General features: G+C 64.2%; 1 protein-coding gene across 1 annotated transcript; it reads right to left on the reverse strand.

Moving 5' to 3' along the window:
• Nucleotides 1–5,684: 5,684 nt before the first annotated feature.
• On the reverse strand, nt 5,685–23,473 carry LRRC71 (leucine rich repeat containing 71). The gene is made up of 16 exons (XM_029055536.1): nt 23,460–23,473; nt 22,696–22,856; nt 20,770–20,907; nt 20,014–20,139; nt 19,201–19,276; nt 19,012–19,086; nt 13,755–13,823; nt 13,165–13,324; nt 11,904–11,987; nt 11,513–11,602; nt 10,576–10,707; nt 9,720–9,810; nt 9,054–9,142; nt 7,783–7,894; nt 7,101–7,222; nt 5,685–5,845 (listed from the first exon to the last, which is right to left on the reverse strand). The coding sequence occupies exons 1-16, from the start codon at nt 23,471–23,473 to the stop codon at nt 5,711–5,713; spliced, it is 1,674 nt and encodes a 557-aa protein (XP_028911369.1). The 3' UTR covers nt 5,685–5,710.
• Nucleotides 23,474–25,310: the final 1,837 nt, after the last annotated feature.

The following is a 25,310-nucleotide window of genomic DNA, read 5'->3' on the forward strand; positions in this document are numbered from 1 at the left end:
CGACCCTCGGCCGCCGCCCCCCCACCCCCGGGGCGGCTCGCCAGAGGAGGGGGACCCCGGCCGGGAGGCGGACGGGTCCCTCCGGACGGCCGGGACCACCCTCCCGGGATGCTCCCGCACCTGCCGACGGCCCCAGAGAGGACCCCCGCACGCACCCCGTGTCCCCGTCCCCCCCCCCAGCCCACCCACCGGGGCTGCCGAGATCCCGGCGGCCCCCCCGGGGGCGGAGGAGCTGTCTCGTCTCTTCTGTAGAAATGCACTTTCAGCGGGGGTCGGCGGCCCCAATCTCAGAACCGGGGACGTCGGGCCTCGGGGACCGGACCCCCGGCGTCCGGCCGGGAGACGGACGGACCCACGGGCCCCGGCGCCGCCGCCCCCCCCCGGGCCGGGGGAGACCCCCCCGGAGGTGATGGGGCCCCCCACCCGCCGTCGGGCCGCACCTCCCCGGCCTCTCAGCGGGGACCCCCGGGGAGGGAGACAGTCACCCGGTCGGAGGGGCTTCCCCTTGTGAGACCCCCCCCCCCCCGCCTCACTTCCCCAGCCCCCCAACCGGCGGGGGAAGGGGGTCTCCGGGCAGCCACGTCCCCCCCCCACCCAGGTACGGAGCAGAGAGACCCTCGTGACGGTCGGGGGGGGAGACCCCCGCCCCCTCCCTCCCGACCCCCTCCGCCGGCGGCCCCCCGGTTCCGCGCCCCCGTCGTTGGAATATACACGCTGTGTTAGGTGTATATATATAAATATATATAAATATATATAATATATAAAATATAGATATGGAAATGACTGTTTTGCTGTTCAAATGATGTATAATCTTTTATTTTCTTCCTTTCATGGTTAAGAGATTTTTTTTTTTTTTAAAGAAAAGTTAAATATTCTTCAGGCTGGCTGGCGTGTCCGTGTTTCTTTGAAGGGACCCCCCCGCCCCCACCCCGGGACCCCCCCACCCCGGGGAAAGAGAGCAGGGCGGGAGAGGAGAGCGGGACCAAAGCAGGCGTTGCCTCGTGCCGCCCTCGCCCCCCGCGCCCCTCCGGCCGCCGCGTCGAACGAGCAGATGCCGGGGGAGATGGGAGGGACCTCCGGACCGTCCCCGGGCGCGGAGGCGGGCAACGGTGGGCCGCTGCGAAGCTGGGAGGGCTCCCCGGAGGAGGCCGAGGGAGGCCGCGATGACGATAATCGTGTCGGTATCTGTTAGGCGCCTACTAGCGCCCTGTTCTGAGCGCTGGGGGTGATACAGGGTCATCGGGTTGTCCCGTGTCGGGCTCGCAGTCTGGCGCCCCATTTTCCAGATGAGGGAACCGAGGCCCAGAGAAGGGAAGCGACTCGCCCGCGGTCACACCGACCAGTGGCCGAGGCGGGATTCGAACCCATGACCTCGGACTCCCAAGCCCGTGTCCTTTCCACTGGGCCACGCCGCTTGGCTTCCTCCAGACGAGAAGCGCTTAGTACAGCGCTCTGCCCGCGGCCTACGGGGACGGCCTAGTGGCTACAGCCTGGCCCGGGGAGTCGGCGTGTCGTGGGTTCTAAGCCCGGCTCCGCCACTTAGGATAATAATAGCAATAATAATGATGAGGGTATTGGTTAAGCGCCTACTATGTGCCAAGCACTGTTTTAAGCCCGGGCGTAGATGCGGGGTCATCAGTTTGTCTCGCGTGGAGCTCCCAGTCCTCATCCCCATTTTCCAGATGAGGTCACTGAGGCCCAGAGAAAGGAAGTGACTGGCCCAATGTCCCCCCCCCCCCCCCCCCGGCCAGGCGGCGGGGTCGGAATTAGAACTCACTCCCAAGCCCGCGCACTCGTCTGCTTGGGGCCTTGGGCGAGTCACTTCGCTTCTGGGCCTCGGTTCCCTCATCCGGAAAACGGGAATGAAGACCGGGAGCCCCGGGTGGGGCAACTTGATCGCCTTGTATAATAATAATGTTGGTATTCGTTAAGCGCTTAACAAATGTGCCGAGCACTGTTCTAAGCGCTGGGGCAGGTCCAGGGTCATCAGCTTGTCCCACGTGAGGCTCACAGTTAATCCCCATTTGACAGATGAGGTCACTGAGGCCCAGAGAAATTAAGTGACTCGCCCACGGTCACCCAGCTGCCAAGCGGCAGAGCCGGGATTTGAACCCATGACCTCCCCCCTAGCGCTAAGAACAGTCATGGGTTCGAATCCCAGCTCTGCCGCTTGGCAGCTGGGTGACCGTGGGCCAGTCCCTTCACTTCTCTGGGCCTCAGTGACCTCATCTGTCAAATGGGGATGTAGACCTTGAGCCTCACGTGGGCCAACCTGATGACCCTGGATCTCCCCCAGCGCTTAGAACAGCGCTCTGCACACAGTAAGCGCCTACCAAATACCAACATTATTATTATTATTAGAACGGGGCTCGGCACGTAGTAAGCGCTTAACAAATACCAACATTATTATTATTAGAACGGGGCTTTGCACAAGAACGTAAGCCCGTCCAAGGGCAGGGACTGTCTCTATCTGTAACCGATTTATCCATTCCAAGCGCTTTAGTCCAGTGCTCTGCACATAGTAAGCGCTCAATAAATACTACTGAATGAATGAATGAGTAGTAAGCGCTTAACAAGCAGCATGGCTCAGTGGAAAGAGCCCGGGCTTTGGAGTCAGAGGTCATGGGTTCGAATCCCGGCTCGGCCACCTGGCAGCTGCGTGACTGTGGGCGAGTGTCACTTCCCTTCTCTGGGCCTCAGTTCCCTCATCTGTCAAATGGGGATGAAGACCGTGAGCCCCACGTGGGACAACCTGATTCCCCTGTGTCTGCCCCAGCGCTTAGAACGGTGCTCGGCACAGAGTAAGCGCTCAACAAATACCAACATGATTAAGGATCCCCTGCACTTGCTCGCTTCCCCCGGGAGGGGGCGCCCGGAGCCCGGCGGGAAACGCCCTCCCTCCGCGCGCGCGGGGGAGGGGGGGGAACCATAGAGATGGAGAGTCCTCCTGGAGCCTAGAAGGGCCCCATGCGGGCGCGGTGACGCACTTCCGGGGCGGAGCCTCCCCCGGGCTTCCGGCCGCGCTTTTGGGCCTCGTGCCTTGCTCAGCAGCAGCAGCAGCAGCGGCAGCCCCAGCGTGGATTTCGTCAGGTCCTTACTGAGTGGTAAACGCTGTACTAAGCGCTGGGGCTCTCCTCGCCCTGGGGTCGAGGGGTGTGTTTGGGGGAGGGTCACGTGTGCTGCTTCCTGTTTTGCATCTCTGTCTCCATTCAGTGGGATTCATTGAGCGCTTTCTGTGCGCGGAGCACTGTGCTGAGCGCTTGGGAGAGGACACTTCCTGCCCCTGCCTCGACCTTCATTCATTCACCCACTCATTCGTTCAGTTGCATTTATTGAGCACTGGGCTAAGCGCTTGGAATGGGCAGCTCATTCAGTCCGTTGTGTTTATCGAGCGCTGAGTGCAGAGCACTGTGCTGAGCGCTTGGGAGAGGACACTTCCTGCTCCTGCCTCGACCTTCATTCATTCAGCAGTATTTATTGAGCGCTGACTATGTGCAGAGCGCTGGACTGAGCGCTCGGAATGGGCAGCTCATTCAGGCCGTCGTGTTTATCGAGCGCTTTCTAGGTGCAGAGCACTGTGCTGAGCGCTCGGGAGAGGACACTTCCCGGTGCTGCCTCTCCAGCTCATTCGATCCTCCGTGTTTATCGAGAGCTTTCTATGTGCAGAGCACTGTGCTGAGCGCTCGGGTAGTGCAATCCCTGGAGCTTCTCTCTGCAGCTCATTGACAGTCCGGCCTACCTATTGAGCGCTGACTGTGTGCAGAGCACTGAGCTGAGCGGTGGGGAAAGGACACTTCCTAGTGCTGTCTCCGCAGCTCATTCAGTCCGTCGTATTTATTGAGCGCTGTGTGCAGAGCACTGTGCTGAGCGCTTGGGAGAGGGCAATCCCCGGTGCCTGTCTCTACAGCGCATTCAGTCCGTCGTATTTATTGAGCGCTGACTGTGTGCAGAGCACTGGGCTGAGCGCTTGGGAAAGGACACTTCCTAGCGCTGTCTCTACAGCTCACTGTCAGTCGTATTTATTCATTCAGTAGTATTTATGGAGCGCTTACTATGTGCAAAGCACCGTGCGAGGCGCTCGGGCGGTGCAATTCCCGGTGCTTGTCTCTACAGCTCATTGGCAGTCGTATCTATTGAGCGCTTTCTGTGTGCAGAGCACTGGGCTGAGCGCTCGGGAGAGGACGATCCCCGGGGCTCTCTCTCCAGCTCATCCGGTCCGTCCTATTTAGTGAGCGCTTTCTGTGTGCACAGCACTGGGCTGAGCGCTTGGGAAGTACAGTTCCTGGCGCCGTCTCTCCAGCTCATTGTCAGTCCTATTTATTGAGCGCTTTCTGTGTGCAGAGCACTGGGCAATTTAATGTGATGGACGCAGTCCCTGCTCCCAACGAGCTTCCGGTCTAGAGGAGGGAAGACAGGTGGTCAAGTAAATAAAATGACAGTTTGGGACCCCAGGGCTTTGGGGCGGGGAAGAGCACGGGGAGAAAACAAATGACAGATGTAGAATAACGATGATGGGATTTGTTAAGCGCTTACTATGTGCCAAGCACTGTTCTAAACGCCGGGGCAGCAGCACGGCCTAGTGGCCGCAGCCCGGGAGTCAGAAGGTCACACGCTCTAATCCCGACTCTCCCGCTTGTCTTCTGTGGGACCTCGGGTAGGTCGCTTCACTTCTCTGGGCCTCAGTTCCCTCATCTGGAAAATGGGGGTGAAGACCGGGAGCCCCACGGGGGGACAATCTGATGATCTTGTTTCTACCCCGGCGCTTAGAACGGTGCTTGGCACATAGTAAGGGCTTAACGGATACCGGCGTTATCTCTCTGTCTCTCTGAGTCGGTTTCTCTGTCTCTCTCTCTCTTCTCCCTGCGGCCGTCTCTACATCTTGTAGTATCTCTGTCTCGGCGCCGGCGTCTCTTTATCTCGTCTCCCCGCAGCCGTCTCTGTCTCCACGCCCGTGTCTCTCTATCTCCTCTATCCTGCAGCCGTCTCGACTCTCGGAGCCCGAATCTCCGTCTCGGCGCCAGGGTCCCTCTATCTCTTCTCCCCGCGGCCGTCTCTGCCTCGGCACCGGTGTCTCTTTACCTCTTCTCCCCGCGGCCTTCTCTACGTCTCGGAGCCGGTGTCTCTCTATCTCTTCTCCCCGTGGCCGTCTCTGTGTCTGTCTATCTCTTCCTCGGCACCACCGTCTCTCTATCCCTTCTCCCCGCGGGCCGTCTCTGTCTCGGGACCGGCGTCTCTTCCTCGGCACCGGTGTCTCTCTATCTCTTCTCCCCGTGGCCGTCTCTGTGTCTCTCTATCTCTTCCTCGGCACCACCGTCTCTCTATGTCTTCTCCCCGCGGCCGTCTCTACGTCTCGGGACCGGCGTCTCTGTCTCGGCACCGGCGTCTCCGTATCTCTCCTCCCCGCGGCCGTCTCTGCCTCGGCGCCGGTGTCTCTCTACCTCTTCCCCCCGTGGCCGTCTCTGTGTCTCTCTATCTCTTCTCCCCGCGGCCGTCTCTACGTCTCCGTCTCTCCCGTGTGGGACCTCTACGTCCGCGCCCATTAATGCCGCCTGCCATCTGCCTAAGCGCTTCACCCCGCGCCCCGCGCCCCGTCTCCGCCGCTCGTCGCCCGCGTGACCGCGGCCTCGTCGACCTCATCCGTCAGAGGGGGACGGAGGCCGGTCGGCGCTCAACGGACGCCGTGGTCAATCCGACGGCGCCGGGCGCCGGTTTATTGGGGGGAGGGTCGCGGCGGAGGGGCGGCCGCCGCCCCCTCCTCGTCCCCGGGCTTGAAGACGGGGTCCCGGGCCAGCATCAGCTCCTGGAGTCTCAGATAGGTCTCGCAGGTAGGGAGGAAATTGTTTTTCTGGGGAGGCAGAGGGGGCGGGGGGGGCCGCCGTGAGCCCGGCCCCGCGGCGGGAGGGATGCGGGGCGGCCCCGGCCTCCTCGTCTCTAAAATGGGGATTCGATCCCGCTCCCTCCCTCCGTAGGCTGCGACCCCCCCCGGTCAAGGGGGGACGGGGCCGATTAACCCGCATCCACCCCGGCGCTCGGAACGGTGCCTGGCACGTAATAAGCGCCTGACGAGCACCATCGGAAGAAGAAGGGGGGTTCCCAGGGTCACGGGTTCTAATCGCCGCTCGGCCACTTGTCCGCCGTGGGACCTTGGGCCAGTCGCTTGCCCTCCTCTGGAAAATGGGGAGCGAAACCGTGCCCCCCGCGTGGGACGGCGCGGAGTGACGACGACGACGATGTCGGTGTTGGTTGAGCGCTTACTATGGGCCGAGCACTGTTCCGAGCGTTGGGCGGGGGGGGGGATCCCGGGCGATCCGGTCGCCCCACGTGGGGCTCCCGGTTCTCATCCCCGTCTGACAGCCGAGGGAACCGAGGCCCGGAGAAGTGAAGTGACTCGCCCGGGGGCGCCCGGCTGGCAAGCGGCGGAGCTGGGATTCGAACCCGTGACCTCCGACTCCCAAGCCCGGCCTCTTGCCACCGAGCCACGCTGCTCCTCCCTAAGCCCTTGGGAGGTCGGGGTAAAAATAATGATTACGGTACCCGTTAGGGGAAGCGGCGTGGCTCAGTGGAAAGAGCCCGGGCTTGGGAGGCAGGGGTCACGGGGCCGGCCCCCGGCCCCGCCACCGGGCGAGTCGCTTCGCTCCCCGGGGCCTCGGTTCCCTCATCTGTCAAACGGGGATTAACCGCGGGCCTCGGGATGACCCCGTGTCGTCCCCGTCCCCCCCAGCGCTCCGCGCACAGTAAGCGCTTGACAGATACCGAGATCGAGCGCCGACGGGAGACTCCCCGTTGGTTCATCCGGTCGCCTGTTCTGAGCGCCTCCCGCCCGCCGAGAACTCCACCGAGCGCCGAACGGATCCGAGCGGGTGAATCAGAACGCCCGGACGGACGGGCCCGCCGACGAGGGGGGCGTCCATTAAGCGCTCGGGCGCCGAATAAACACGAGAGGGGGAACGAACAGGCCCGCACGGGCCGACGGTAAGGGCGTCCGTTAAGCGCGTCCTCCGTCCCGAGCCCCGGGGGAGACGCGAGGCAACGGGGTGGGGGTCCCGGCCTCCGGATGAGGGGACCGAGGCCCCGGGCGGGGTCGCGGGCGGGGGACTCACCCCCAGCCCCAGCCGCAGCAGCCCCGAGGTGCCTTTGGCCGCCTGCCCCCGCTGCCCGTTCTGCACCTGGTAGGTGACGGCCGCCAGGAAGCCCCTGAGCCCCTCCTCCGTGATGTCGTTTCCTAAACGGGCCGGGGGGGACGGCGGAGGGGTGCACGAGAAGGAGCGGGAGTCGGAGGAGGTGGGTTCTGATCCTCCCCCCGCCCCCCCGCCTTGACCCGGTCGCTTCACTTCCTCCGTGAAATGGGGAAGACGGGGAGCCCCAAGGCGGACCACCCGATGACCTCGTATCCCCCCCCCCCCCCGGCGCTTGGCACGACGTAAGCGCGTAACAAAGGTCATTACGGCGGCGCAGCGGCCTCGTGTGGGCGGGTCTGGGGGGCGGGATTAGAACCCGGGCTCCGCCGCGCGGCCTCGGACGGGTCCCTTCTCCGGGCCTCGGTCCCCTCGCCCGGAAAATGGGGGCGGAGCCCGCCAGCCCCCCGCTCTCTCCCGGCGCTGGGCACGGCGGCTGGCGATTCTCACGGACGTATCTCTGCCCGCCCGGAGGGGCTCGATAAATACGGCCTCGAGCGTGTCCCCACCCCCCCGGGGGAGACGGGATCGGCGCGAGTAGAAATCAAGGAGGGGGGGGACGGGACGACCGAAGCGGGAGGGAGGCGGGGGAGAGTCGGGCACTCACGCAGCAGGTTGAGATGCAGCAGGACCAGGTTTCCCGGCAGGAAGACTTTGCCGTCCCGGTGGTCGGCGGGCTCCAGCAGCGGGTTGACCGTCTCCGTGACTTCGGCGGGGGGCTGGGGCGGGACGGGCGGGGGCCGGGGGCGAGGAAGGGGGGGGCGGGGAGGGATTGGGTCGGCTCACCGCGGGTGGGGACCGTCCCTCCTCCTCATCGATAATAATCGCGTCGGTATCTGCCGAGCGCTTCCCGTGTGCCCGGCACCGTTCTGAGCGCCGGCAGGGATTCGACGTCGTCCGGTCGCCCCCCCCCCCCCCCGCCCGCCCCCCCATTTTCCAGATGAGGAAACTGAGGCCCGGAGGACAATAACAAGAGCGACGTCGGGTATTCGTCGAGCGCTAACTGTGTGCCGAGCACCGCTCTGAGCGCTGGGGTGGACCCAGGGGCATCCGGTCCCGCGTGGGGCTCGCGGTCTTCATCCCCCATTTTCCAGGCGAGGGAACTGAGGCCCAGAGACGCCAAGCGACCGGTCCGGCTGACGGGCGGCGGAGCCGGGATCGGAACCCGCCGCCGCCTAAGCCCTCGCCGCTGAGCCGCGCCGCTTCCCCGGATGGTATCCGTTAAGCGCTTACTAGGTGCCAGGGCGCCGTTCTGAGCGCTGGCGGGGGGGGGGGGGGGGAGGCAGGGTAATTACACCGTCCCAAGGCGCTCGGTACAGTGCCCACGGCAAGCACTCGAATACGACGGAGCGAGGCGAGCCCGTGGTGCGCACGGATCGCGCCCCGTGCTTTCCCAACGGCTCGGTCCGGGGCTCTGCGCAACGTAAGCGCTCGACAGATGCGACGGAATGAACGAATCGGGCGGGGATGGGCCCTCGTCATTCGGAGAAGCAGCGCGGCTCGGGGGCCGGGGCCCGGGAGTCGCGGGTCGCGGGTCCGGATCCCGGCTCCGCCACCTGTCGGCTGGGTGACCGCGGGGCCGGTCACTTCGCTGGGCCTCGGGGACCCCGCCTGGAAGATGGGGGCGAAGACCGGGAGCCCCGCGGCGGCGGGGGGGGGGGGGGGCGACCCGATCGCCTTGTGGGGCCCCCGGCGCTCGGAACGGGGCTCTGCACGTAGTAAGCGCTGAACACATACTATCGTTATCATTGCCGAAGTGTACTTTCCCCAGCGCTCGGTCCAGTGCTCCGCGCACGGCGAGCGCTCGGTAAAGACGATCGAATGAACGGGGGCCCGGGGTGAGGGAGAGGAGGGGAGAGCGGCCCGCCCGGTCCTCACCTCGTTCTCCGGGGGCAGGTAGCGTTTTTCCCGGGCGCCCGTCTTGGTCCCTTTCGTCCTCCCCGGCTTGGGGTCCGGCGTGGTCGCCTCTGGGCGGGACGGTCAGTGGTGTCTACTGGGCGCTTACGAGGCGCGGAGCACCGCACCGAGCGCTCGGGGCAGTACGGCGGAGCCGTCGACAGACACGAGCCGACGGCCTCCTCCTCCCCGTGGCCCGAGATCGAGGGCCGGCCTCTAGACCGGAAGCCCGGGGAGGGCAGGGGACGCGTCCACCGACTCTCCGGGGCGCTCGGCCCAGCGCTCCGCACCCGGGAGGCGCTCAAGAGATACCGCCGCCGCTCGTGTACGTTTCCGTATCTCCCGCCTCCCCGGACCGTAAGCTCGGCGCGGGCGGGGGAATGTCACTGCCGAGTGCCGTGCCGGACTCCCCCAGACGCTCAGCGCGGTGCTCTGCACACGGGAAACGATGAACACGACCCAACGCGTGGATGAAAAATACGTTCGCATTCGTCCGTCGTATTAATAACAATCTCCCCCCTCCGGACCGTCGGCTCCCGACGCCCCTGCTCTGTCGTCCTCACCCGAGCGCTCGGTACGGCGCCGTGCGCCCAGGAGGCGCTCACTAAATACGACCGGTCGATTACCAGGAGAGGCCCCCGCACTCACTCCCTCTGGGGGCCTTGGCGTCGTCCTTCTTGACGGCGGTCTGCATGGGGGACGGCACGGGGCCCGGCCTCTCCTCCTTCTTGCTCCCGTCCTGCCGGACACCGAGGCGACGCCCGAGTGCGAATCCCCGCCACCCGTCCGCCGTGCGACCTCGGCCGAGTCCATTCGGTCGGCTCTACGGAGCGCTTACTACGTGCAGGGCGCCGGACCGAGCGCGACGTCCTTCCCCTCGACGCTATTCATCGCCATCGTTCTCGTCCGTCCGTCTCCCCCCCCCCCCCCGATTAGACCGCGGGCCCGTCGGAGGGCGGGGACCGTCTCTATCTGCTACCGATCTGTCCGTTCCCAGCGCTCGGTCCGGTGCTCTGCACAGAGTAAGCGCTCAATAGATACCATCGAATGAACGAATGGTAAGCGCTCAATAAATACCGCTGAACGAATGAACCCGTGAGCCTCCCGTGGGACCACCCGATGACCCTGCATCTCCCCCAGCGCCCAGGACGGTGCCCCGCACACAGTGGGCGCTTAACCGATACCACCGCTATCATCACTGACGGACGATTCGGCCACGGGCGGACAATCCCCGCCCAGACACGGGCTCGCGTCACTTCCCCGGGCCCCGGTCGCCTCACCTGGAAAACGGCGATCGACAATGGCGGCGGCGGCGGCCGTTAAGCGCCTCCCACGTGCCGGGCGCCGGGGCGGGGGGATTCCGGGGAAGCGACGCGGCCGGCCCGGAGCCGCCGTCGGAACCCGCGCCCCCCGCGCCCCCCGGGCTCGAGCCGCCCGGGAGCCCCACGTGGGGACCGGCCCCGAGCCGGCGCTTAAATACCCCGGTGGGCGGCGGCGGCCTCACCTTCTCCTTCTTCTTGGCCGCGTTCTTGGCGGCTTTAGCGGCCTGCATCCTCTCCACCTTGTCGACGGTCGTGCTGCTGAGGCCCAACATCCCCCGGTCGCTCCTGGGGTCCGAGAGGCGGGAGGACGGGGCCTGGGGGACGGTAGATTGTATATATCATAATATATTATCAATATCATAACCACCGTCGTGCCCTCTCCGGCCGCCCGCCCGCCGCGCGCCGGGGTCGACGCCGGACGACGGGGCGGGACGCGGGGCTCGCGGTCTCCGTCCCCGTTGGACGGGCGAGGGGCACCGAGGCCCAGAGAAGTCAAGCGACTCGGTCGAGGTCACCCGACGGACAGGCGGAGGAGCCGGGATCGGAACCCGTGACCGCCCGACTCCCGGCTCCGCCCGCCAGGCCGCGCCGCTCCTCTGAGCCGGGGGTGGGGGGTCGGGTCGGCTCGCCCCGGGGGCGCCTTCCGATTCACTCGGCCGTATCCTTGGAGCGCCTCCTATGCGCGGAGCGCCGTACCGAGCGCTCGGCGAGTACAACCGGGGGAGCGCGTCCCTTTTATCGCCCCAGTGGACTTCTCCCAGGCGCTCAGGACAGCGCCGTGCCCACGGCGAGCGCTCAATAAACGGACGGACGACCTCCTCGGACGGACGGAGGCCCCGGGCGCCGCGGGAGGGGGAGTCGCGGAGGCCGGCGGGGCCGATCCCGGCGGCCCCCCGGCCGTCCCGGGTTCTGATGCCGCCACCCGTCCGCGGTGCGACCCCGGGCCGGTCGCTTCCCTTCCCCGGGCCTCGGTTCCCTCGTCCGTCAGATGGGGACGGAGACCGGCAGCCCCCCCGGGGGGACCACCCGACGACCCCCTGCTCCCCCCGGCGCCTGGCGAGCGCCTCGCAGATGCCGCCGTTCTCCTCCTCCTCATCCCCCCGGGTCCCCGGGCCTCACCGAGCGCAGCCGGTCCCGAGTCTCCTTGTCCAGCAAGAGCCTCCGCCGCTCCACCACCTCGGCGTGGGTCAGCTGGAAGGGGTGCAGGACCTGCGCCCCGGGGGGAGAGGTCACCCCGCCATCCGTCCCCGGGGGGCGGCGGGGGCCGACCGCCCCGCCTACTCGCCATCACCACAACTGATGACCCCGGTCTCCGTCGAGGGCCCCCGATTAGGCGGCGAGCGCCGGGACGGCCGCAGGGTCGTCGGCCCGTTCCCCCCCCGGGGGGGGGGGCTCCCGGTCCGCCGGACGAGGCGGAGCTCCTCCGCCCGTCTGCCGCGCGACCGACCGAGGGACGGACCGGGCTCCGCGGCGGCGTGCGGGGCGCGAGGGCGGGGCCGGGCGCGCCTACCTGGGCGAGGCGGAGCGCCCCCGCGTCCCCGATGCCGTTGTGCGCCAGGGACAGGGACAGCAGGGACCGGTTGAGCCGCAGAGCCTGGGCGGGCAGGGGGACGGCGGGGTGTCGGTGCCCGGCGTCGCCTCCCCGCCCGCGGCCTCCCCGTCCCCTCCTGCCCCGTCCTCCCGGAACGCCCTCCCTCCTCACCTCCTCCAAACTCGCTCCCTTCCCCTCTTCGAAACCCTGCTTAAAGCTCACCTCCTCCGAGAGGCCTTCCCAGACGGAGCTCCCCCCTTTTTCCCTCCGCCCCCTCACCTCTGCGCGGCTAAACCCTCTCCTCCCCCCTCTCGTCACCCTATCGGTTCTGCTTGACGGACGGACGTCACCCCGATCCTATTCATCTGCCATCGTCCCAACGGGACGTCCTCCCCCCCCCGCCTCCGTCGACCGCCGTACGTCCTCGTCCGCCCGTCTCCCCCGATGGGACCGCGAGCCCCTCGGAGGGCAGGGGCCGTGGCTATCTGTCGCCGATCTGTCCCTTCCGAGCGCTTGGTCCAGCGCTCCGCACGTAGGGAGCGCTCAGTAGATACCGTTGAACGGATGAACGGACCTCCCCTCCCGCGGCCTCCCACCGTTCGGCCTCCCCCGGCCAACGGGCGGCCTCCTCTCCCGCGGCCATCCCCCCCCGAGCGTGGGCTTGGGAGCCAGAGCCCATGGGTTCGAATCCCAGCTCTGCCCCTTGTCAGCTCAGGGACTCTGGACCAGTCCCTTCGCTTCCCTGTTGCCTCGGTGACCTCATCTGGAAAATGGGGCTGAAGACCGTGAGCCTCACGTGGGGGGACACCCCCCCCCCCCCCCCGATGACCCCGTGTCTCCCCCAGCGCTTAGAACGGGGCTCGGCACAGAGTAAGCGCCGAACGAATAATAATAATAAGATAATAATGTTGGTATCTGTTAAGCGCTTACTCTGTGCCGAGCCCCGTTCTAAGCGCTGGGGTAGACCCGGGGGAATCGGGTCGTCCCACGTGGGGCTCACGGTCTTAATCCCCATTTGACAGATGAGGGAACTGAGGCCCAGAGAAGTGAAGTGACTCGCCCACAGTCACCCAGCCGACAAGGGGCAGAGCCGGGATTCGAACTCATGAGCCCTGACTCCAAAGCCCGTGCTCTTTCCACTGAGCCACGCTGCTTCTCCAATTCTCCAAACGAATACCAGCATTATTAACGTGCAACCTCTTTCCCCCCGCCCCCCCGCGGGCCGGGGCCGGGGCCGGACCTGGGCGAGGTGGGCGGCGCCGGCGTCGCCGATGCGGTTGTAGCCGAGGTTGAGGGAGACGAGGGTGCGGTTGGAGGCCCGCGGCGAGGCCAGCGCCCGGCCCAGCAGCAGCGCGCCCCGCTCGCTCAGCGCGTTGTTCCGCAGGGACACGTGCTGCAGGCTGACGCGCGCGCCCGCCCGGGCCCGGGAGTGGCCCGCGCGGGGCGGCCAATCAGGGCGAGGGGGCGTGGCTGACGCCCGACGGCCGCAGGGGCGGCGGCCAATCACGAGGAGGGGGGCGTGGCCGACAGGCTCGGCCGTGCGGTGCCGTCGGTCACGGGGAGGGGGCGGGGCGCGCGACCCATCGGGGGGGAAGGGGGTGTGGCCAAATCACGAGAAGGGGGCGGGGCTAACCCCCTCGGGTACGGGTGTTGTCGATCACGGGGAGGGGGCGGGGCCAGACCCTGGAGAAGACCGGGGGGACGGGACGGCCAATCACAGGAAGGGGCGGGGCTAAGAGCGGGCGTTGCGGCCAATCAGGAGGGGCGTGCCGCCAATCCCGGGCGGGGCTGGGGTCCCGCGGCCAATCAGAGGGAAGGGGCGGGGCTCACTTGGTGTCGTCGGCCAGCAGCCGGTGGAAGGACTGGTCGGGCAGCGGGTTCCCCTCCAGCGACACCGTCCTGAGGGGGAGAGGCATTCAGTCAGTCAGTCAGTCATTCGTGCTAATCATTCATTCGTTCATCGATCATAACTGTGCCGGCGCCATCATAAAGCCCCATGTCACGTGCTCCTTTAATTGCCCTGAATGATCCAGACACATTATTATTATTATCATTATTATAACCGTGGCGATTCTATCCATGCCCACCTCCCCCCTCTAGACCGGAAGCCCCCGGACCCTAATTCCGTCCCGTTCTCCTCTCCCAACCCCCTGGTTCCAGCGCTTTGGACACAGTAAACACTTCGTTCGTTCGTTCGTTGGTTCATTCATTCATCCATGCGTATTCTTGAGCGCTTGCTTACTGTGTGCAGGGCATTCATTCATTCATTCAATTAATCGTACTTCTTGAGCGCTTACTATGGTGCAGAGCATTCATTCAATCGTACTTCTTGAGCACCTACTGTGTGCAGGGCATTCATTGGTACTTCTTGAGCGCCTATTGTGTGCGGAGCATTCATTCATTCGTACTTCTTGAGCACCTACCGTGTGCAGGGCATTCATTCAATCGTACATCTTGAGCGCTTACTATGGTGCAGGGCAGTCATTCATTCATTCATTCGTACTTCTTGAGCGCCTACCGAGTGCAGGGCATTCATTCAATCGTACATCTTGAGCGCTTACTGTGGTGCAGGGCATTCATTCATTCATTCGTACTTCTTGAGCGCCTACCGAGTGCAGGGCATTCATTCAATCGTACATCTTGAGCGCTTACTATGGTGCAGGGCATTCATTCAATCGTACATCTTGAGCGCTTACTATGGTGCAGGGCATTCATTCATTCATTCATTCGTACTTCTTGAGCGCCTACCGAGTGCGGGGCATTCATTCAATCGTACATCTTGAGCGCTTACTATGGTGCAGGGCATTCATTCATTCATTCATTCGTACTTCTTGAGCGCCTACCGAGTGCAGGGCATTCATTCAATCGTACATCTTGAGCGCTTACTATGGTGCAGGGCGGTCATTCATTCATTCATTCGTACTTCTTGAGCGCCTACCGAGTGCAGGGCATTCATTCAATCGTACATCTTGAGCGCTTACTGTGGTGCAGGGCGGTCATTCATTCATTCATTCGTACTTCTTGAGCGCCTACCGAGTGCAGGGCATTCATTCACTCGTACATCTTGAGCGCTTACTGTGGTGCAGGGCAGTCATTCATTCATTCATTCGTACTTCTTGAGCGCCTACCGAGTGCAGGGCATTCATTCAATCGTACATCTTGAGCGCTTACTGTGGTGCAGGGTATTCATTCATTCATTCATTCGTACTTCTTGAGCGCCTACCGTGTGCAGGGCAGTCATTCAATCGTACATCTTGAGCGCTTCCTATGGTGCAGGGCATTCATTCATTCAGTCGTACTTCTTGAGCGCTTACTGTGTACGGAGCATTCGTTCAGTCGTACTTCTTGAGCGCTTGTTCGTCCGGAGCATTCATTCATTCAGTCGCACTTGAGCGCTTACTGCGTGCGGAGCACATTCATTCCATCGTATTCCTTGAGCGCCTACTGTGCGCAGAGCCCGGATTAAGCGTCTGGAAAGTACCATTCGGCGACCGAGACGATCCCTGCCCAATCCCGGGCTCACGGTCCCGAATCCATCCCTTCGGTCGTATTTGTATTTCGATCGTGAGCCCGTCGTCGGGCAGGGATTGTCTCTCTCTGTTGCCCGATTGTCCATTCCAAGCGCTTGGAACGGTGCTCTGCACACAGTAGGCGCTCAATAAAGACCACTGAATGAATGAATGTATGAATATTTACTGAGCGCTTACCGTGTGCAGAGTAACTCTCTTCCCCTCTTCCAAGCCCTCCTGAGAGCTCCCCTCCTCCGGGAGGCCTTCCCAGACTGAGCCCTCCCTTTCCCTCCGCTCCTCCTCCCCTCCCGACTTGTCCCTATTTGTAGGAATTACTTATTGCTCGATTTATTCTATTAATGATGTGTCTAGATCTACGATTCCATTTACACTCACTCCCTCGGTGAACTCATCCGCCCTCACGGCTTCGACTACCATCTCTACGCAGACGACCCGCGGATCTGCATCTCCGCCCCCGTCCTCTCCCCCTCCCTTCGGGCTCGCGTCTCCTCCCGCCTCCGGGACGTCTCCGCCCGGACGTCGGCCCGCCACCTGAAACCCGACGTGAGCGAGACCGAGCTCCTCGTCTTCCCTCCCGAACCCGGTCCTCTCCCGGACTTCTCTATCGCCGTGGACGGCACGACCGTCCTTCCCGTCTCTCGGGCCCGCGATCTCGGTGTCGTCCTCGACTCGTCCCTCTCGTTCGCCCCGCGCGTCCTACCCGTCACCGAGACCCGCCGGTCTCACCTCTACGATATCGCCGAGATCCGCCCTCTCCTCTCCACCCGGACGGCTACCTCACCGCTCCGGGCTCTCGTCATATCCCGGCTAGACTACCGTGTCGGCCTCCTCTCCGACCTCCCTTCCTCCTCTCTCGCCCCGCTCCGGTCTATCCTTCACTCCCGCAGAGACGACCCGGGCCTGTCACTCCCCTTCTTAAACGACTCCGGTGGTCGCCCGTCGACCTCCGCTCCAAACAGAAACTCCTCGCTCTAGGCTTCGAGGCTCTCCGTCACCTCGCCCCCTCCTGCCTCTCCTCCCTTCTCTCTCTCCGCCGCCCGCCCCGCACGCTCCGCTCCTCCGCCGCCCGCCTCCTCGCCGTCCCCCGGTCTCGCCCGTCCCGCCGTCGACCCCCGGGCCGCGTCCTCCCGCGGTCCCGGGACGCCCTCCCTCCTCGCCTCCGCCGGACCGATTCTCTTCCCCTCTTCGAAACCCTACTTAAGACTCACCTCCTCCGAGAGGCCTTCCCGGACCGAGCTCCTCTTCCCCCTCTACTCCCTCTGCCATCCCCCCTTCACCTCTCCGCAGCTAAAGCCTCATCTTCCCCTTTTCCCTCTGCTCCTCCACCTCTCCCTTCCCATCCCCACGGCGCCGTACTCGTCCGCTCGACTGTCTATATTTTCGTTACCCTATTTATTCTGTTAATGAATTGCACATCGCCTCGATTCTATTTAGTCGCCGTTGTCTTTACGAGACGTCCTTCCCCTCGACTCTGTCTATCGCCATCGTTCTCGTCCGTCCGTCTCCCCCGATCGGACCGTGAGCCCGTCAGACGGCGGGGACCGTCTCTATCTGTTGCCGACTTGTTCGTCCTGAGCGCTTAGTACAGTGCTCTGCACATAGTAAGCGCTCAATAAATACTATTGAATGAATGAATGAACGATTCCATTCTTCTTGATGATGTTGAGGCCAGACTTTCTGTTCTGTGGTCCATCTCCCCCGTTTAGACCGCGAGCCCGCCGTCGGGCAGGGACGGTCTCTGTCCGTTGCCCGCTGTGCTTCCAGAGAAGCAGCGTGGCTCAGTGGAAAGAGCCCGGGCTTGGGAGTCAGAGGTCATGAGTTCGAATCCCGGCTCTGCCACTTGTCGGCTGGGTGACCGTGGGCGAGTCGCTTCGCTTCCCTGGGCCTCAGTGACCTCATCTGTCAAATGGGGATGAAGACCGTGAGCCCCACGTGGGACAACCTGATTCCCCTATGTCTCCCCCAGCGCTTAGAACGGTGCTCTGCACACAGGAAGCGCTTAACAGATACCAACATTATTATTACTGTCCATTCCAAGCGCTTAGAACGGTGCTCTGCGCACAGAAAGCGCTCAATAAATAATCCTTGAAGGAACGAATGCAGAGCGCTGGGCTAAGGGGTGGAATAAATACCACCGATCGATGGACTGACGAGGTCGTTACGGGCAGGGAACGAGTCGGCTAATTCCGGGGTATTTTCCGAGTCTTTAGCCCTAGTGCTCCGCATATGGGAAGCACTCAATAGATACCGCTAACTGATGGATTAATAATAATATTCATGTGGGTAGTTGTTGAGCGCTTACTATGTGCCGAGCACTGTCCTCTCCCGAACCCTCAGTATGGTGGTAATAATAATAATGATAATGATAATGATGCTGATGGTATTTTTTAAGGGCTTGCTATGAGCCGAGCACTGTTCTGAGCGCTGGGGGAGAGACAAGGTGATCCCCATTTTACAAACGAGGTCACTGAGGCACAGAGAGGTTAAGCGACTTGCCCAAAGTCACAAAGCTGACAGGTGGCGGAGCCGGGCGCGTCGTAAGCGCTCGGTGACGAATAGCGATCGAATGACATCGATGACCGTCACGGTGTCCGTTAAGCCCCCGCTGTGCGCCCGCCACCGTCCGAGACGCCGCGGGGGAGACAAGCGGATCGTCCCCGGCCCACACGGGGCTCCCGGTCTCCATCCCCGTTTGACGGACGAGGGAGCCGAAGCCCAGGGAGGCAGAGCGACCCGCCCGAGGTCACCCAGCGGACGAGCGGCGGAGCCGGGACCGGAACCCAGCTCCTCCTGACTCCCGGGCCCCGGGCTCTACCCGCTGGGCCGTGCTGACCGACCGGGGAATGATGATAATAATGAAAACAGTGGCGACGGTGACGGCGGTGTCGCCTGGCTCGGTGGAGAGACCCCGGGTATGGGAGTCATTCATTCAATAGTATTTACTGAGCGCTTACTACGTGCAGAGCGCTGCACTAAGCGCTCGGAACGGACAAGTCGGCCACAGAGAGAGACGGTCCCCGCCGTTCGACGGGCTCACGGTCTGATCGGGGGAGACGGGCGGACGAGAACGATGGCGATGAACGGAGTCGAGGGGAAGAACGTCTCGTGAAAACAAGGGCAACTAAATAGAGGTCAGGGGTTCGAATCGCGACTCCGCCCCTTGTCAGCCGTGTGGCCGGGGGCGAGTCACTTCACTTCTCCGGGCCTCAGTGACCTCATCTGGAAGACGGGGGTGAGCGGTGAGCCTCATGTGGGGCGGCCCGATGCTCAGAACAGTGCTCTAGGAAGCGCTTAACAGATACCAACGGTATTATTAGTATCGGGTGAGCACCGGGGGAGACGCAAGCAGCGTTCTAAGCGCCGGGGGAGATGCCAGGCAACGGGGTTGTCCCCGGGGGGCGGGGCGGGGGGGAAAGCGAGGCCCAGAGAAGGGAGGCGGCTCGCCCGAGGGCACGCAGCAGACTGGGGCCGGGGAAGGGAAGGGTATTCTGGCTGACCCTTCCCCCCGTCCCCCCGGTCACGGACACCCACGCTCACCCACACGCTCGCACGCTTACTTGACGGTGGAGCAGCGGAGCAGCAGGGCGACGAAGGATCCCAGGGTCTCCTCGGTGAGACCCGCCTTCCACAGGCTGGGGGGGGGGGGGGGGCCGGGGACGGACGGACGGGGGGGTCATTCGGGCCCGGGGTCCCTCCGACCCCGACCCCCCCCCCCGACCCCCCGCGTGCGCGGCCCGGCCCCTCACTGGATGGCCTGCAGCTGGCTCAGCGCGGGCAGACACTTGCTGAACACCCCGAACATGCGCTCTTCCACCTTCCACCCTGAAGAGGGAAGGAGTCGATTCATGATACTAACGATGACTAACTGGCAAGTCACGTCGCCTCGCCGGGCCCCGGTGAGCTCGTCCGGCAAATGGGGATGAAGACCGGGAGCCCCCCCCCCGCCCCCCCGGGGGACGGCCCGACGGCCTCGTGTCGACCCCGGCGCTTGGGACGGCGCTCGGCACCCGGTAAGCGCTCGACGGACACCGTCGTCACTAAGCGCTTACTGGATGCCCGGCGCCGTTCTAAGCGGTACCGGATGACCGGGTCGGACGCAGTCCCCGTCCGCCGTGGGGCTCGCGGTCTTCAGCCCCGGGGCTTACAGAGGAGGAAACCGAGGTCTGTTGTTCCGTCGGCCTCTCCCCCGAGTAATGGCGCTCTGCCCCCGGTAAGCGCTCACTAAATAATAATGATAATGTCGTTAAGCGCTTACTATGTGCAGAGCGCCGTTCTAAGCGCCGGGGGAGATACGGGGTCGTCAGGTCGTCCCCCGTGAGGCTCCCCGTCTTCATCCCCACTTGCCAGATGAGGTCACTGAGGCCCAGAGAAGCGAAGCGACTCGCCCGCGGTCACCCGGCTGACAAGCGGCAGAGCCGGGGATTCGAACCCGTGACCTCGGACTCCCCGGCCCGGGCTCTCTCCACCGAGCCGCGCTGCTTCTCTAGGACGGACCGGCCGAGGGAGGGAGGGCCCGAGGGCCCGGGGAGGGTCGGGGGGGGGGGGGGAGGGGGACTGACCCCGGATGAAGATCTCCCGCGCGGTCCTGGGGTCGTCCTGCTCCTGCTCAATCTGGATGCAGGGCCGGAAGAAGGCGTATTTGGTCTGGATCCGGGAGAGGGTCGTCCCCGGGGAATCCAGCTCCTCTGGACCGGGAGAGAGCGGGTCCATCGGGGGCCGGGGGACCACCCCCCCGACCCCCCGGCACCTTGCGCGCCCGCTCCCGCAGAGCGCCCGCTCGCACGCGGGAGGGCGGCCGGGACGAGGGACGTTTTTTCCTCTTTTACGGCGTTGGGTAGGCGCTCGCTACGGGCCGGGCTGAAGCGTGGAGAAGCGGCGGGAGTCGTGGGTTCGAGTCCCCGCTCGGCCGCCGGCCAGCCGGGCGACCTCGGGCCAGTCGCCGCATTTCTCGGGGCCTCGTTCATCCAACGGTATTTCTCGAGCGCTTACCAGGCGCAGAGCACTGGGCTAAGCGCTTGGAATGAACAAGTCGGCAACAGATAGAGACGGTCCCTGCCGTGTGACGGGCTTACAGGCCTCAGGTCCCTCATCCGGAAAATGAGACTGGGAACCCCGCGTGGGACCCCCCCGATGACCTTCTGTCCCCCCCCCAGCGCTTAGAACAGTGCTTGGCACATAGTAAGCGCTTAACAAATGCCACCCTTATCATTATCGTCCACCCCCGGGCCGGGCCGCTTCTCTGGGCGCGGGGGCCTCGGGCTACCCGGCTCTCGGGGGGACGTCTGGTGGGAGGGGGGTGACCCCGACTCCCTCACCGGAAGGTCCTGGGCGGTCCAGCCCCGGGGGGACGGTGGGGTGGGGGCGGGGGACCACCCTGGGGAAGTCGGAGTAGCCGGTCAAGCCGCAGAGCTCCGCGAAGTCCTGCTCCAGGATCCCCGAGCACTGGTACTCCTCTGGAGGTGATAACAACAACCAGGGTGTTTGTTAAGCGCCTACTATGTGCTTATTGAGCTGTGAGCGCTCAGTAAGTACCGTCGCATGAACGAAGAAACAATGATGATGATGTCGCTATCCGTTAAGCGCTTACTAGGTGCAGAGCACCGTTCTGAGCGCCGGGGGAGACGCGGGGGGCATCACGTGGGGCTCCCGCTCTGCATCCCCATTTTCCAGATGAGGTCACTGAGGCGCAGAGGAGCGAAGCGACTCGCCCACAGTCGCCCAGCTGACACGGGGCAGAGCCGGGATTCGAACCCGTGACCTCTGACCCCGAAGCCCGGGCTCTCGCCGCTGAGCCGCGCCGAACTCAATAAATACCACTGATGATGATGAGCGCCTGGTTACTTGTTCGGATGTCTGTCTCCCCCCCCAACTCTAGACCGTAAGCCCGGCGTGGGCGGGGGTCGTCTCTCGTTAGCACGGCGCCCCGCACGCCGCGAGCGCTCCGTAAATACCGTTGACCGCCTGAATGAACTGACCGAACGATGATTCCCTAATCCCGGCCCTGCCACTGGTCTGCCGTGTGACCCTGGCCAAGTCACTTCACTTCTCTGGGCCTCAGTTCCCTCGTCTGGAGAATGGGGAGACGGTGAACCCCAGCGGGGACAGGGACTGTGTCCGGTTCGATTTGCTTAATAATAATAATAATAATAACGTCGGTATCTGTTAAGCGCTTACTAGGTGCAGAGCACTGTTCTAAGCGCTGGGGGAGACACGGGGTCATCGGGTTGTCCCACGTGGGGCTCACACACTTTTAAGCCCCATTTTCCAGATGAGGGAACTGAGGCCCAGAGAAGCGACTCGCCCGCAGCCACCCAGCTGACGAGCGGCAGAGCCGGGAGTCGAACCCATGACCCCTGACTCCGAAGCCCAGGCTCTTTCCACTGAGCCACGCTCCCCCCCCCCCGGCGCTTAGTCACCATCATGAATAATAGTGATAACGATGGCATTTGTTCAGCGCTTACTATGTGCCAAGCACTGTTCTAAGCACTGGGGGAGGTCACGGTCTGCATCCCCCTGAGGCACGTAGACCGTGAGCCCGTCAGTGGGCGGGGACGGTCTCTGTCCGTTGCCGAACTGTCCACTCCGAGCGCTCAGTCCGGTGCTCTGCACATAGGAAGCGCTCAGTAGATACTGCAGATACTAAATAATCATAATTGTGACTTTCGTTAAGCGCCGACCAGATGCCAAGCACTGTTCTAAGCGCCGGGGTAGAGACAAGCTAATCGGGTTGGACCCAGTCCCCGTCCCCCGGGGGGGGGGGGGGCTCACGGTCCCCAGGGGAAAGAGGCCGGGCTTGGGAGTCAGAGGTCGTGGGTTCTAATCCGCCGCGATCCACTGTACGAAAGCGTTTAGGACGGCGCTCTGCGCGTAGCAGGCGCTCGGTAAATCCTACTGAATGAATCCCGGCTCCGCCGCTGGCCAGCTGGGTGACTTTGGGCAAGTCACCTCACTTCTCTGGGCCTCGGTGGCCTCGTCTGGAAAACGGGGATGAAGACCGGGAGCCCCGCGTGGGACGACCCGATCCCCCTGCGTCTCCCCCGGCGCTTAGAACGGTGCTCGGCACAGGGCGAGCGCCTAACAGATACCGACATCATCGGCGTCGTCATTTTCCGGATGAGGTCGCCGAGGCCCGGGGAAGCGACTCGTCCCGGGTGACGCCGCGGGCAGGTGGCGGGATCGGAACCCACGTCCTCCGACTCCCGAGGCCGGGATCCGGCCGCTGGGCCGGAGGAGAGCGTCACCTGGGTTTTTGGGTTCCTCCTCGCACACCGGGGCCAGGCTGGCCAGCTTGTCCCTGGCCGCCTTCTCCCCCTTCCGCCCCATCGACCCCGACCGGTCCCGCCCGGCGCCGCGCCCCTGGCCCCTTTCCAGACCCGTCCCGCCGCGCGGGGCGGTGGGAGGCCTGCAGGGAGGAGGCGGCTCGGGAGCTGCGAGTGGGGGGGGGGAATTAGTGGCTGGGGGGGGGAAGGGAGGGAGAGGGGGGCGGGAGGCCCGCCTGGAAGAGGAGGCTTCGGGCCTGGGAATTGGAGGCGGGGGAGCAAAGGGAGGGAGAAGGGGGCGGGAGGCCCGCCTGGAAGAGGGGGCTTTGGGGCTGGAGGTGGGGGGAGGGAAATGAAGGCAGGGGAGCGAGGGGAGGGAGGAGGGGGCGGGAGGCCCGCCTGGAAGAGGCGGCTTCGGGGCTGGGAATTGGAGGCCGGGGGTGGAGGGGAGGGAGAAGAGGCGCCACTGGCGCTGGGAAGGGGGTGGGAATTGGAGTCGGGGGTGGAGGGGAGGGAGAAGGGGGTGTCGGGTGCTGGGGGAGGGCGTGGGGGTCGGAGGTCAGAGGTCAGGGGTCAGGGCTCGAGGGTCGAGGGTCGAGGGTCCCTCCGGCGGCTCCGGCGGCTCCGCGTTTCGCGTCCCTTCTCCAAGACAACGGGGCGGGGCGGGGCGGGGCGGGGCGGGGCGGGATCCCCAGGTGGCCGCCAGGCGGCGCCGCATCGGGCCGCCCTCTGCGCACGCGTCGCACGGCTCTCCGCGCATGCGCCGCCGACCTACTAACCGTTGGGATCCCTCATTCATTCATTCACTCATTCATTCATTCACTCATTCATTCATTCAATGGTATTTATTCATTCAATAGTATTTATTGAGCGCTTACTATGTGCAGAGCACTGTACTAAGCGCTTGGGATGAACAAGTCGGCAACAGATAGAGACGCGCTTGGAATGGACGATTCGGCTACAGATAGAGCCCATCCCTGCCCAACGACGGAGTGATGATAATAAAAAAGTTGGCATTTATGATGACGTTGGTATTCGTTAAGCGCTTACTCTGTGCCGAGCACCGTTCTAAGCGCCGGGGTAGACACGGGGGAATCAGGTCGTCCCACGTGGGGCTCGCGGTCTTCATCCCCATCTGACAGATGAGGGAACCGAGGCCCGGAGAAGCGAAGCGACTCGCCCACGGTCACCCGGCTGACGAGTGGCAGAGCCGGCATCCGAACCCGTGACCTCGGACTCCCAAGCCCTTGCCCTTCCCGCTGAGCCGTAAGTGCTTCCCAGGCGCCGAGCACTGTTCAAAGCGCTGGGGTGGACACAAGGTCATCGGGCTGTCCCCCGTGGGGCTCCCGGGCTTCATCCCCCATTTTCCGGATGAGGGAACCGAGGCCCAGCGAAGTGACCGGCCCAGAGTCGCCCGGCCGACGAGCGGCGGAGTGGGGATTTGAACCCACGACCTCGGCCTCCCGAGCCCGGGCTCTTGCCACCGAGCCACGCCGCTTCTCGGTTATACTAACGATGGGATTTGTTAAGCGCTTACTCTGTGCCGAGCGCTGTTCTAAGCACTAGATACAAGGTAACGAGGTTGTCCCACGCGGGGGCTCCCGGTCTCCATCCCCATTTTACAGATGAGGCCCAGAGAAGTGAAGTGACTCACCCAAAGTCACCCAGCTGACAAAGGGGCGGAGCCGGGATTAGAACCCACGACCCCGGGCTCTCGCCACCGAGCCACGCCGCGTCTCTGGACCCGACGCGTCCCCCGGCCGGGATGACCCTCTCCATCGGTGGTGTTTGCCGAGCGCTTGCTATGTGCAGCGCGTTTCCTTCATTCCCTCGTCTTTATTGAGCGCTTACTGTGTGCGGAGCACTGTCCTAGACGCTCGGAAAGCGCAATTGGGCAGTAAGCACCGTATTGAACATTTACTGTGCGCAGAGCACCGTTCTAAACGCTTGGAGAGCGCAGTTCAGCGGTAAGCACCGTACCGAGCCCTCGGGAGAGGACGACGCAACGGAATTGGCGGGTTCGTTCCCCGTCCACAGTGACGTTATCGAAACGGCGATCGATGGGTGGTATTTACCGAGCGCTTACGAGGCGCGGAGCCCCGCGCCGAGCGCTTGGGAGAGGACGGCACGACAGAACGAGCGGACGCCCGCGTGTCCGAGCGCCCGGCCTTTCCACCCCACGGCACCGCGGGGCCGGGCTTGGCGGTCGCGGGTCGTGGGTTCTAATCCCGGTTCCGCCACTCCGGGCAGGTCACTTCGCTTCTCCGTGCCTCGGTTCCCTCATCTGTCAAATGGGGATGGAGACCGTGAGCCCCACGGGGGACAACGCGATGATCTTGTACCCGCCCCGGCGCTTAGAACGGCGCTCGGCCCACAGTAAGCGGCGTGGCTCAGTGGAGAGAGCCCGGGCTTGGGAGTCAGAGATCACGGGTTCGGATCCCCGCTCGGCCACTCGTCAGCCGGGTGACCGTGGGCGAGTCGCTTCGCTTCTCCGGGCCTCGGTTCCCTCATCTGGAAAATGGGGATTAACCGGGAGCCTCACGTGGGACGGCCCGATGACCCCGGATCTCCCCCGGCGCTTAGAACGGTGCTCTGCG

This window comes from Ornithorhynchus anatinus, chromosome X5, assembly GCF_004115215.2.
Source record: "Ornithorhynchus anatinus isolate Pmale09 chromosome X5, mOrnAna1.pri.v4, whole genome shotgun sequence".
Lineage (NCBI taxonomy): Eukaryota > Metazoa > Chordata > Mammalia > Monotremata > Ornithorhynchidae > Ornithorhynchus > Ornithorhynchus anatinus.